The sequence below is a fragment of the Pagrus pagrus genome (assembly GCF_965226575.1).
Source record: "Pagrus pagrus genome assembly, chromosome: 6".
Classification (NCBI taxonomy): Eukaryota; Metazoa; Chordata; class Actinopteri; order Spariformes; family Sparidae; genus Pagrus; species Pagrus pagrus.
Genome location: NC_140190.1, coordinates 21,314,695 through 21,326,970, shown reverse-complemented (window position 1 = coordinate 21,326,970; position 12,276 = coordinate 21,314,695). Strand labels below are relative to the sequence as shown.

The following is a 12,276-nucleotide window of genomic DNA, read 5'->3' as shown; positions in this document are numbered from 1 at the left end:
ACACACACACACACACACACACACCAACACCAACCCTCTTGGGTTCTTATTATCCCTAAAGCTGGAGTGCACCTTCAAAAAGGCCAGTTCATTAGTCATCCAGGGATGAACTGGGCTCAGCTGGAGAAGCAGCACTGCCATTGATAAGAGGACATGAAGCAGAAAGAACTTCTGTCAAAAACAGCAGCTCTGCGCTCTACCCTTTTGCTCCTCATTGTTTTGGATTGGACACTCATTTAGAAATCATTCAGACCTTTCTAGGTGTTACATAAACATTCAATCCGTCTGGTTTAGTAGCCCAAATTAAAAGTTAAGGCTAAGGTCTATTCATAATGCTAACAAAGTGGTTGGTTTTCTTAAGTGGTTTGTAGAAAAGGACCCAAGTATTTTAATAAGTATTTAATAAGTGCCAGAGTTTGACCAAGTTGCCATGGAGCCCATCGTTACTAATCATTATTACTCTTCTGCATCCAGATTGTGCTTTGGAAACATTCAATGCAAACATGATAAAGGAAATATATTGAAGCTTTTAATTTCCCCCCTCTTATAGGTTGCTATGGTGTAAAGCCGGAGTCTGTCACTGAACCCTGGATGTGCTCCCGGTGTGTGGCAGGAGCCTGGACAGTGGTAAGTTAAAAAAACAAACAAACAACAATTTACAAGTCTAGAAAAGCAGTTTGATCGTCTCCATGACTACATGTATTGGAATTGGACAACTATCAGAAGAAATACTTGAAGGTGTTTCTCAGAGTTGACTGGACTTGATGCACTTCTCTATTTCTTCATGTATATTAAAGTTGGCTGTTATCAAAATTAGTTGATTAAGTTTTCCAGCAGCTATTACAACACCAATCCATGGTATGAGAGCTCAGAAGATCTATGTTGGATCTGTCCCTCGCTGCCTAAACTTCATCCTCGTCATGCTTTGTCTTTTTCAGGAATGTTGTCTCTGTAACTTGCGGGGAGGAGCTTTGAAGACTACCACAGACAAAAGGTTAGTGCATGTGCTTTGGTTTTAATGTGGCAGTTTTTCATGCATGCAAAATTTGCTATGAATATTAGAAATAACAAAACCTCAAAGGCCATCTTAAAATGTGTTTGCCAAATAATTTTAAAAAATGATGTCAATAAAATTTCAATAAAAGATTCAATAGAAGTGTATTTTATTGAATCTCTGGTTAAAGCAAATTTCTCTGATGGAGATTTTCATTCTTAAAAATATTCGAAATTAAACTTTGTAGCTAAATAGGACCAACATTTAGCAACAATATTAACAAAACTAGAACGGTAGTAAACCATAAACCACAACATACATAGGTTACGAGATGCTCACATAGCCTCTAACAAATTCAATCAAGTTCTGTAGATTGCTGTTGGAACAGAGTTTGTAAAGAAATAACTAGAGTTGTTCCGATATCAGTATTGGATGTGCCGCCGATACTGTCGAAAATCCAGGTATCGGTATTGGTGAGTACTTTAGTCTATGCACTATACCAGGTAATTCAGAAACAGGACCCTGCTACTTACCAGTTAGCTCTGTTAGCTCTGCTTAACGTTACACACCGGAAATCAATTCTTCTTCGCTGCTCTCAAAGCCAACACAGGAAGTTTGCGCTCTGCTGCCCCTGGCAACTACTGTTTTTAGAGCAGCAAAGAAGAAGTTGATTTCACGTGAGTCAGACGGAGATAGCAACATGTCAGCTATTTGGCAATATTTTACTCTGGATAGTAAAACGGCGACATGTTCAGTATGCAAGGCTGTAATGTAGAGTGAAGGCATGAGTGTTGCCAATTTCAATACCAGCAACCTCACAAAGCATTTCAAGATGCATCACGCGAAAGAGCACGGCAACTTCGCCAAGGTGAAGGGGTTAAAGGGCAAACTGCAAATCATTCTCTGCATGTGTTTGTTCATGTGGGGTTTTTACCTGAGCCATGTTTTTATGGTGTGTGTCTCTCTGTGTAACCAGGTGGGTCCATGTCATCTGTGCCATTGCTGTGGCTGAAGCTCGCTTTGTTAACGCCATCGAGAGGGAACCAGTGGACGTCAGGGCCGTTCCAGAATCGCGCAAGAATCTGGTAAGTAACGATGGTGTAGTGAGACGGGCAGGAGTCAACTTTTAACCCAAGCAGGACCACCCAGTTCTGTCTCAGTGTTCTCATTGAATTTTCTCTTATGCCCTGATCTCATTCTCTCACTCCCATGTCCTTTTCCTACATTTAAGCAAGCCAGTCTAGGGATGGGGATTGTTAAGATTTTATTGATACTAGTGCCATGACCGATTCTGCTTATCAATCCGATTCTTTATTGATTCCCTTATTGACTACTGATCAATTTTCTGTTCGGAAAAAAGTAGGCCTTCAGCGTCAACAAAGCAGTTGTATCTTCTCCAAGTCTGAACACAGTGTAGAAACAGAGTAGAAAACAAGGCTTGCATGTGACTCAGGTGGGCCAAAGCTCCGCTGTTTGGAACCAGTTCTCGATTGATTGGATGAACTGAGAGAATATTTGTACTGCATTTAGGTTTTCTTAGAATATGCCTTAATGGTGCTAATCTTATTATGACAAGATATTTACCCTTTGGAACGAACGTGCTGCCCAGTTGGGAAACAATGGCACTAACTACTAGTGTCTAACTAGTAACTTGTGTCAAATACACAGCATTCCTGGAATTTAGGCCCATGTTTCATAACATCACTGGTGTTTGCCCTTTTACTTGAAGTGATCCTTTTACAGGCATTTCCACTAGTATGTTTGTTGCCTATGGACCATTTCTCCCTCTCCTCCATGACTCCTTTTTTTTGTAAGTTTCCAACAGCATAGACACGAGTTTGACTTGATTATATTGCAGTGTGCAACTGTCAGAAAACGACACCAGCATCAATAAAAGGAATTGATAATCTCGGAGACATACAATTCCAATTGATCAGACAATTTCGAAACGGTTGTCAACTGGAACAGAATGGGCATTCCCATCCCTATGCCTACTCACTGTATCTGGTACTCTCTCCATTATCTTCCTTCCATGGCGAATGGACAGATCATGTTTTTGTGGGCTGTGGAGGACATGGGGTAACACGTATGTGCTGAGGGGAAAGACTGAATAATCAGCTGTCATTTCTGAGCCAAATGAACTGAATTGATCCCAAGGGGAGGAGGCAATTTCCTCATTGCTGCCATGTCTTTGAACACATCTCCTGCCCTCCAGTTCTCCTCCCCAGTCTCCGCTCCCCCTCCATTCACCTGATTCCACTTCACAGGCAGCTGCAGTGCTTGCTGGTGCATTATCACAAATCTACAAATAATGTCACCTCCCTCCTCTCCTCCTCTGAATAATCTATCAAACAGAAGCTGGGTGACATTTGCATCCGAGTACTTTCAAAGCAGCTTTCCTCCATGTCTTCTTAAAAGGCCATGAGAAGAAGCTCTGCGGTCTAATGATTCGGATGACTGCGCTGATCAAATGTGAACACGCACCCTTGAAACCAGTTAATATTGCACCGTGTTCAGCAATCTGTGCTTTTCCCCTCCATCTTTGAACGTTTGGTTTTCAGGGACGGAGAGATTTTATAGAAGCTTTTTTTGTCTTAGTTGTTTCAGAATTTCTCAGGCACAGTAACACTGAGTGAATCCTCACAAGATGTAGCTCTCCCAGTAGTGGTGTTGCATCTTGCACCTACAGGTACCTGGATTTCCTTTCTTGTGAGAAAACAGCCTCAAGCTTGGGAAAGCAAGCTGCTTAAAAAAAATCATCAAACACTTTTTAAAACTATTTTCACCTGCCATTCCAGGTGAATTCTCCTGTCGCATTGCAACAACACTGATTTTGTCATTTATTAATTGCTTTATCAAATTTTGGAGTCTGCACTTTACATAAGAAGGGAGATTCAGTGCCATGCAGTGTTTCTTTTTTAAGTCGACATGCCAGGAGAAAACTATAAACCATACCAGCCGGTGAAATATCACACAGCACTGCTCTGTTGAAAGCCGTTGTACATTTCTTTCTGCACCGGTACAAAAATGAAGTATTGGCACTTTAATAAAGAATTTTTATTTTTTATTGATCGGCCATGAGCTGCACTACAGCTGCTCACAGTGTGATTCGTCAAAAGGGGGGAGGAGGATGAAGAAGGAAGGATGAGGGATTGGAAAGACATAGTGTGTGATGATAGATCATCACAATAAAACCAGTTCATAGAAAGATAGCAGTGACATAAGATGAGACGGCCGTCAAAGCCGTTGGAGTAATAGGTTGAGCCTTTCTCTTCGATCGAAGATTGTTGTCATGAGTTAAACATTTATAATTCGACTTTTCTCTTATCGAATGTATTTCCTGGCAGGTGATATCTTAATAGATAAATGTTCTTATCAGGATATTGAAGGGAAATAATGTTTCTGGAACACACCTACACCAGTGTATATAGAAGGTAACTCAATATGACAGGCTAAATTCCTGCACATGCTGTTAATCTTTCCTTGTCCCTTCCCGAGTGTCGAGTGACAGATGAGGAATGAAAGTGTAAAGACAAAGGGTTGAAGGATTCAAAGTGAACTGAAAATGAAGAATAAAGGTTGGGGATTTGCATGTGCTGGGTGTTACATGTAAAAGTGTCTTGGTGGAGAGTAGACTAGGTTCCTGGCCAAAGGCAAATATTTGGTTGGCTGGTGGTAATTTCACACTCAGGATGTGGGGAAGGAATGAAGGGATTTAAAAAGGAAAGTGCTCCAAGGGAGGATGGCGAATTCATGTATGATTGTGAAAGAGTAGAAGTTGAACAAGTGATGCAAGACTCCAAGAAGGATGCAGGAAAAACAGAAAGAGGAAAAAGTTTTGACTATCATGCAGAGCCATAATACAGTTCCCATGATCTTTGAACATTTATGAAAGAGAATGCAAGAAAATAAATCCCTGCTCAAGGTCGAGGGGAATTCTTCTCCAACCCGAATCACAACTAAACTCTATATTTTCTGTTTTATTTGTAGAAGTGTGTATTCTGCCACAGCAAGAATGCAAATCAGAACCGCGGCGCCTGCATCCAGTGCTCATCCGAGAAATGCGCCACCTCCTTCCACGTCACCTGCGCCCAAATCGCTGGAGTCGTCATGACGCCAGCTGACTGGCCTTATGTAGTGACCGTCACTTGCCACAAGCATAAACGGGTCCCACCAAAGGTAAGGATCGATCAGGATCTTGGTACTGTACAGTGAAAGATTTTCGGAGTAAAGCAGCTGTCCTCCTGATAAATCCTGAGCTCAATCAGAGCTCTCTTCAAAACGATATTTATTTCAGAAGCTAAAATCTAAATTCTGTTTCCTGTGGAGAGTTTCACCTCTCCTGTCAAGTTTATATCTACAGCTTTTAGTTTTGCTGTCACAATATTTGCTGCATTGACAGGAGGATTGGTCAAAGTATAACTCCTTACTTAAAATGGATTTTAACAATTCAGAATAAAATTTATTTTTTGCTTTAAGTCATGTGTAATGAGTATGTGTTTTAAATAGTAAGTGTCTTTTTGGATTTACTCTAGAAAGATTGCTTTCTTATTTTTTATTTTTTTTTATCACGTCTTAAACCCAAATTCTCTTGCCGGATTTTTCTCCCTTCAGCCTCGGAAAGCGCCCAAAGCCACACCAGGTTTGAGCCTGGACCAGAGGGTGATTGGTCGCAACAATGATGGTTGGTACTACCACTGTACCATCATCGGCATGGCAACGCAGACATTCTACGAGGTCAACTTTGATGACGGGTCGTATTGTGACAACGTGCACCCTGAAAACATATTAGTGAGTGTTTTTACAGCTTAGACACTGACAGCTGTGTGTAATTTATAGAGATAACAAATTATACTCCTTTTTTTATACCCAGGAGGAAATATCTTAGCAACTACCATATGCTTCGTTGCTGGAGCATCTTTCCAAATGAAAATGTAACATGACTTATTGTAACTTCAAATAACCTTTAATAACTCACTGCAATATATTAGAAACACACATAACTTTAATAACAAAGGATAAGGGATTATATTAAATAATGAAAAAGAGCTGAATTTAAAAAAAAAGCAGCAACTAGATCAAGCAATTGAATGTTATAAAATAACAAAACTTATGCACTTAGGGAACTTAAATTGAATCATCTGCAGCCGAGGAAACCACTTCAAAGCTGCTTGTTCTTTTTTAAGTCCTCAGTCAAACTTCATCATCAGGGACAATCAGGGACCTAACAATAAGACATTTTTCTTTTGTCTGTAAGCTGCTCAATTTCATGTAATAATCCATGTAAATCAGGAGTTCTTCCTCTTTGTCTAATCCTTTTACTCTTCCTTCCCCTCTCCTCCTTCAGAGTCACGACTGTCTACATAGTGGTCCTCCTGACGTGGGAGAGTTGATCATGGTCAGCATGCCTGAGGGTCAGCTCCTCAACGCTTCCTTTGTCAGACAGCACAGCGTGCAGCTCTACCAGGTGAGGAAAAACCCAAATAAGGATAGCAGCCTCACATATTTAAGGCCAAACCTGCTAAAATCTTTGATTAAAAGTTAGAAAGTCATTTATCCACAGTTTAGATTTATGATGTATGATCAATTGATAGGATATTGCATGTTTAAAAAAGGAATAGGAATCAAACACATTCCCTAGCTGCTGTTCAAAAGCAGTGTGTGTAAATGTATGAAGATTTTAAACTAAAATCAAACCGTAAAAAGGCTTGTACATTTGTTTAGCATAACTTGCATATATCATCTAATGCTCCTCTTCCGAATGACTTGGAAGTGGTTGAACCACTTTTGGTAACAGGGTCCTCTGTCTAATTGCCTTTCCAGCCTCTGGTTTGGTTCCCCGATCTGGTATTTATCAACGTGTGAAAAGCTTTGCTGCCCTTGTAGATTATGGGCGAGCATTTTGATACAGTGCGGCATTAAAACATAAAGTGGAGAGATTTAGCATCACTGCATATTTGCCCCATAAATTCCCCAGCATGCACCATAGTGCTTACAAAGTGGAAAATGTGGAATTGGAGAAGATGATTCTCTGGCACAGGGGAAGCCATCTTGAAAAACACTTGCATACACAGATACAGGAATGTAATGGCAGTAAAGTTTAAGTGAAGTTGTTTATCTTAGATTTTGCTAGTTTTGTGAGCACATCTGCAAATGTTTTTTCTGACATACACACACATGAACACACACAGAATGAGGATTGTGTTTATGGAGGCCGCATCATAACCTAAGTATCAGTTGCTGAACAAGCTATTAAACTCTGTCTGTATCTTACTGTGCTCCCTTTATGTCGCTGTGTCGCTCGTCTGCAGCTGCAGCACTGAGAGAGTCCTGTTAAAGAGGAGGAGTGCTGTTATAATGAATTCAAAACAAGCCTCCAGCTGGTCACTGTGTCAGGGCCACAACCCTGACCATGTATTTTATTTTTTTTTAACGCTTAGCTGATGCTCCCATCCAGTCAGTGAACACCTTTGGGGTTCAATGTCATGGTCAAGGGCATTTTGACAGAACACATGGTTGTTGATGGAACCATTTATAATGGCGGGGATCCCATCTGTGACTCTCTGGGTACAAGTCTGTGTTTTTGCTCACTAAGCCACCCTGTGACTCTCTTCACTAACCAAAGATGCGTCTTCTTTTGCCAATGATGTGGTTTCCTGCTGATCCGTGTGTATTTGGATATTATATTTGACAAACCAGATGGAAATGTTTATTAAAATGTTAATTAATCCAAACTTCTATTATATCTGCCTAGGTTGAGTTTCAGGACCAGAATCAGCTGATACTTAAACCCTCAGAGATCCATCAGCTGGATCAGGAACTGCCCAAGAGGGTCCGAGCCAGACTGGTGAGTACATTTACTGAAACTCTGCTTTCTACATAGGCTGCACAGTGTTCTTGTAATAATTAAAGGGGAAGACACCTCAGCCTCGCAGATATCTGGCTGGGTTAGATACAGATACATTTCTGTAATGCTAGAGCAGCTTTTCAGAAATATTTGTCTGATTTTTAAAATCCTAATCAATTTTGAAGACAATCGATCTTAACACAGTTAACTCCGGCAGCATTTCTGTATTTATAGAATATTCCAGTCTTTTTGTGTTTTTGCGATTTAAAAAAAAAAAAAAAAGAAGCAATTTAATATAATTTTAGACCATTATTATGACAAAAGCCGCAATGCAAGTCAACTGCCAGTTGTCCACTCGGAAGTGACTGTTGTTAGTGCAATGTCAGCGTGATTTGGTCTACAGTAGATATACACCGAGCAGCCACAACATTAAAACCATGGACAGGCGAAGTATATAACATTTATCATCTTATTACAAAGCAGTGATCTTCTGGGAAACCTTGGGTACTGGCATTCACATGGATGTGACTTGATACAATCACCCACCTAAACACTGTTGCCGAGGAAAGAGCTTAAGGCATCAACCTGGCCTCCAAATTCCCCAGACCCCAGTTGGATTAAGCATCCATGGGACGTACTGTACCAAATCCGACCCGCTGACGGACACTTTTAGAGGTCCTGTGTCAGAGGTCAGGTCAGAGCCAAGTCTGATCCATGGAGGTCCCAATGTGGATCAGACTTGGCTTTGGCGCATCCGACGGATGCTGGATTGGATTGGGCTCTTTGGAATTTGGAGGCCAGTTCGACACTTTGAGCTTTTTGTGACGTACCTCTGACTGTTCCTGTGCAGTTTTTGCAATGTCACAAGGCACATTGTCCTGGTGGGGGGGCCCACTGCCATCAGGGAGTGCCATTGCCACGTGGGGGTGTACTTGGTCTGCAACAATGTTTGGGCAGGTGGTTCGTGTCAAGTGGCAGCCACATGAATGCCAGGACCCAAGCAGAAACTTGCATTGTAACAAGATGATCAATAATATCCACTTCACCTGTCAGTGGATTCAATTTTGTGGCTGATCGGTGTATTTTTACATTTCTAATTCAGACACTCAAATAAAATGGCGGACAGTAGATTTAGTGCACTATATCGTAAACAGGGAGTGATTTCGGACACAGACCGAAACTCCTGATAATGTGTCCCGAGTTTAAGTCTGTTCCTGTCGTCTGTTTTCAGGCCATTAATGCACCACAACAAGAGGTTTCCTCAGCAGATGAAGCTCAAGCAGCCAAACGCCGCTGCCTGCCCTCAGGTTCAGCCACGCCTGCTGAAACCCCAATGGAGACAACCAGTAACCCCGCCTGTCCCCTAACTACAGCCCCGGTAGCAGCACCAGCAGCACAACATCACAGTATTAGTACACCGCCGACCTCACAACCTCTGTCCCAACCCACCACGACCCCGCAGGATGTCCCCGCCCCAACCAACAGGATTCAGATGGACACTGTGACCCCAATGGACACCCTCACCGACACACCGACGGAGTCGGCCCCAGCCTCGGACCCGGTGCTGACTCCGCAGTCGACCCCTTTTCAGTCGACATTGAACTCTGACCCCCTCCTGTCCGTTCCGTCCCCTCCCCCGCCGCCCCAGCACATGTCCGACGGCTACATGCCGAGCAGTGGCTACGTCTCCTACATGGAGACCCTCCTCAATTCACATTTCCCTCAGGACGGTGGCCCCGGTCCCCTGTATTAAAAATCAACTCCACTGTGCCATTACTCGGTCAGTGGAGGCTGAGCCCATAGGAAGTAAGCTAATGGAGGTGGATTCTACTGAGTGCTGTATTAATAGACACAAACATTTCCTCTGTTGGCTCTGAGGGCAGGAGCAGGAGAAAACACGGACACACGAGCACTCTTTTAATGCATGTAACTTTTCTTTTTTTTGTTTTAATGTATTTGCAGTGGTGCTTCAGCCTGCTGAAGCAGCAGCTAAAGAGGACACATTTTTTTATTAATATTATTATTATTATTTGGTTGTTGTTTTTTTTTAGGCCTTTATGCTTTTTTCAGTTTTTGGTCAGCTGCTGTGCTTTTCTCCTCCATCTTAATATGAATACTTGTCTGGGTGGTATCAACTCCATACCTCGTTGCATTAATCCAATAATGGCACACTCCTGTTTTTTGTTGTATACGAAGCTAATTACTATGATCATGCCTCTCAGCACTGAGGCCCTGGTGGACTTTACTTCTTTTTTTTAGAATCAAATAACCAGCAACAAAATATCTATTTTTCAATCCAGCCACTCATGGCTCTGAACTGGTGGAACTCAAGTGTCACACTGTCCATCTACAGGATATTTTCACTAAGGTGTTTTATTGTCAAATTGCAAGAGGTACACAGGGGGATGGGGTAAAATATGTATTGTAGGGGGAACTCAGTATTTAAATGTCTTAGTCAAATATTGAAAGAATTATTTGTAATAGAAGAAGCCTGTTGAATGCAAACACTAGTAGATTTGTCTGCAGGATGCATTGAATTTTTGTGAAGATGTGTCACAGTAGTTAACAGATGAGATCTTTTATGTATTGACGTCATACAGTCATTTTTTGGTGGCTCCACTTTTCTCACCCAAAACTGTCTCAGGGTTCCTACATGTGGAAAATAAATTCAGTTTTAACATCCCAGTCTTCACACAGTTAAGGAAGTGCAGAACGGCTCAGAGGGCTGCATCAAAAAATGTTCTTGAGTCATCATTGGCACTTCAAACCTGTTGCTTTTATATTGTCATATTTGCTCCTGATAACAGTTTGTCTATTATACTGGGTGATGCCTTTGTTTACTGTCACTTTGAAGTCAATTTAAAAGATGAAAGCCTGGAAAATATGTAGGAACCCTAAAGTCTGGAAATATTTTGTACCATTCTTGGTTTAAAATATATGTATAAATCAATATTGTATATTAATAATGTTGTCCGTTTGACTTTATATGTTCATTTTCTGAATTGAATTCAAAAACTTGGCCGATCCAACATGAATACCTTTAATTTTTGACAGATTTACTCAGTTTGTACCCATCAAAACAGCTTTTCTTTTCCTGGATGTGGCCATTTTGTGCTACAGCGGTGCTACAGAGATATTAAGTACTGATGAACTGAGTTTCCTAACACTGTCACATTGTACTGCAGACCTTGTGTATTGTGAATGAAATTTGTAAATGTCGCACATACCTTTTCTCTCTGTCATCACAACCGAGATGTTGGAACACATCTGTGTTCTTGTATCAGAATGATTTCCATCAAGAAAATCTGATTTCAAAAGGGATTAAAGTGGGTTGCTAGTCGCCAGCTCGTCTGTGTTTTGTGTGTTCAGTAGCCCAGAGATTCAAAAAGTCGTTTCTGGCTGGAATTGAAAAGACAATGAAAAAGTCTTCTCAGTATCTACTAACACCTTCTGATTATCATGGGATATTGAGGGATGGGGGGTGTTGATTTAAAAAATATGAGTTTTTGTATGTACTCATCCTGGAAACTCAGTTCTCAGTTATTGATAAACTAACCAGAGAAGAATGTCTGATTCTGGCTAATCCAGTGAATTAAATGACTAACAAATCAAGGTGACTCGTCACATTGATGTAACAATCCTGTAAACCCATTTATACCATGAAAATGCGCTGTTCATTAATTCACAACATCACCCATAAAGACCCAATACTTGCCCGTCTTTGGACAGAGACGGGGTAGCCATTTTCTCCGGTCATACTTTACGCTAAGCTAGCTGTTTCATGGCTGCAGTGATCCAACCACCAGTGTGTCATCAGACCTGGTTAAATAAGAACCAGGACAGTCAGTATACAGAAGAAATTAAAACCTCAGCATCAAAACTTAGAATAACCAGTGTAGGAATGTAACTTAAGTACATTTTACTCAAGTAATGTACAATTTAAGGTACTTGTACATTATCAATACAAAAATATAAATCCCATGATTATATAAACTGGGTAGCTTAACTTTAATACATTCTTATTGCTTATAAAGTAATGAAAGTGAGTTCCACCTTTACCAGCTGCAACATTCAAGTAATGCACACATTAATGCATCAACAACTAGAATGGCAGTAGTAGTAGAGTGCATACCTTCACCAAAGCCCAACAGTCCCCTATTGTACTCACTCGGACACCAGCCGCCAAAATACACCTGATGTTTTTCATTGAGATCCATTATTCTCTGAAAAACACCTCTCATTTCGCAATGTTAAAGAAATGTCCAGGGAGTCCTGGATCTGTCACTTAAGGCAGATAACCTGTTTTCATCATTTATCTAAACACAACCTTCTGGTGTAGGAGGACCGAGCCCCGTGCTCTGGATGGGATCCAACATTTTGCTTTTTGAAGAACATGGTACCAGATCCCACATCACATTTTTCTACGTTGAAATAC

At 41.1% G+C, this 12,276-nt stretch overlaps 1 protein-coding gene across 2 annotated transcripts in view; it reads left to right on the top strand.

The window, feature by feature from the left end:
* Positions 1–11,181, top strand: part of kdm4b (lysine (K)-specific demethylase 4B) — a 45,112-nt gene extending 33,931 nt beyond the window's left edge. For both annotated transcript variants that reach the window (XM_084353993.1, XM_084353992.1), the window contains exons 15-22: positions 551–627; positions 939–994; positions 1,971–2,079; positions 4,985–5,173; positions 5,609–5,785; positions 6,342–6,461; positions 7,749–7,841; positions 9,073–11,181. In XM_084353993.1, the coding sequence (XP_084210119.1) occupies positions 551–627; positions 939–994; positions 1,971–2,079; positions 4,985–5,173; positions 5,609–5,785; positions 6,342–6,461; positions 7,749–7,841; positions 9,073–9,594 (1,343 nt within the window). In that variant the 3' untranslated portion in view covers positions 9,595–11,181. The remainder of the gene's footprint in view (positions 1–550; positions 628–938; positions 995–1,970; positions 2,080–4,984; positions 5,174–5,608; positions 5,786–6,341; positions 6,462–7,748; positions 7,842–9,072) is intronic.
* The last annotated feature ends 1,095 nt before the right edge of the window (positions 11,182–12,276 follow it).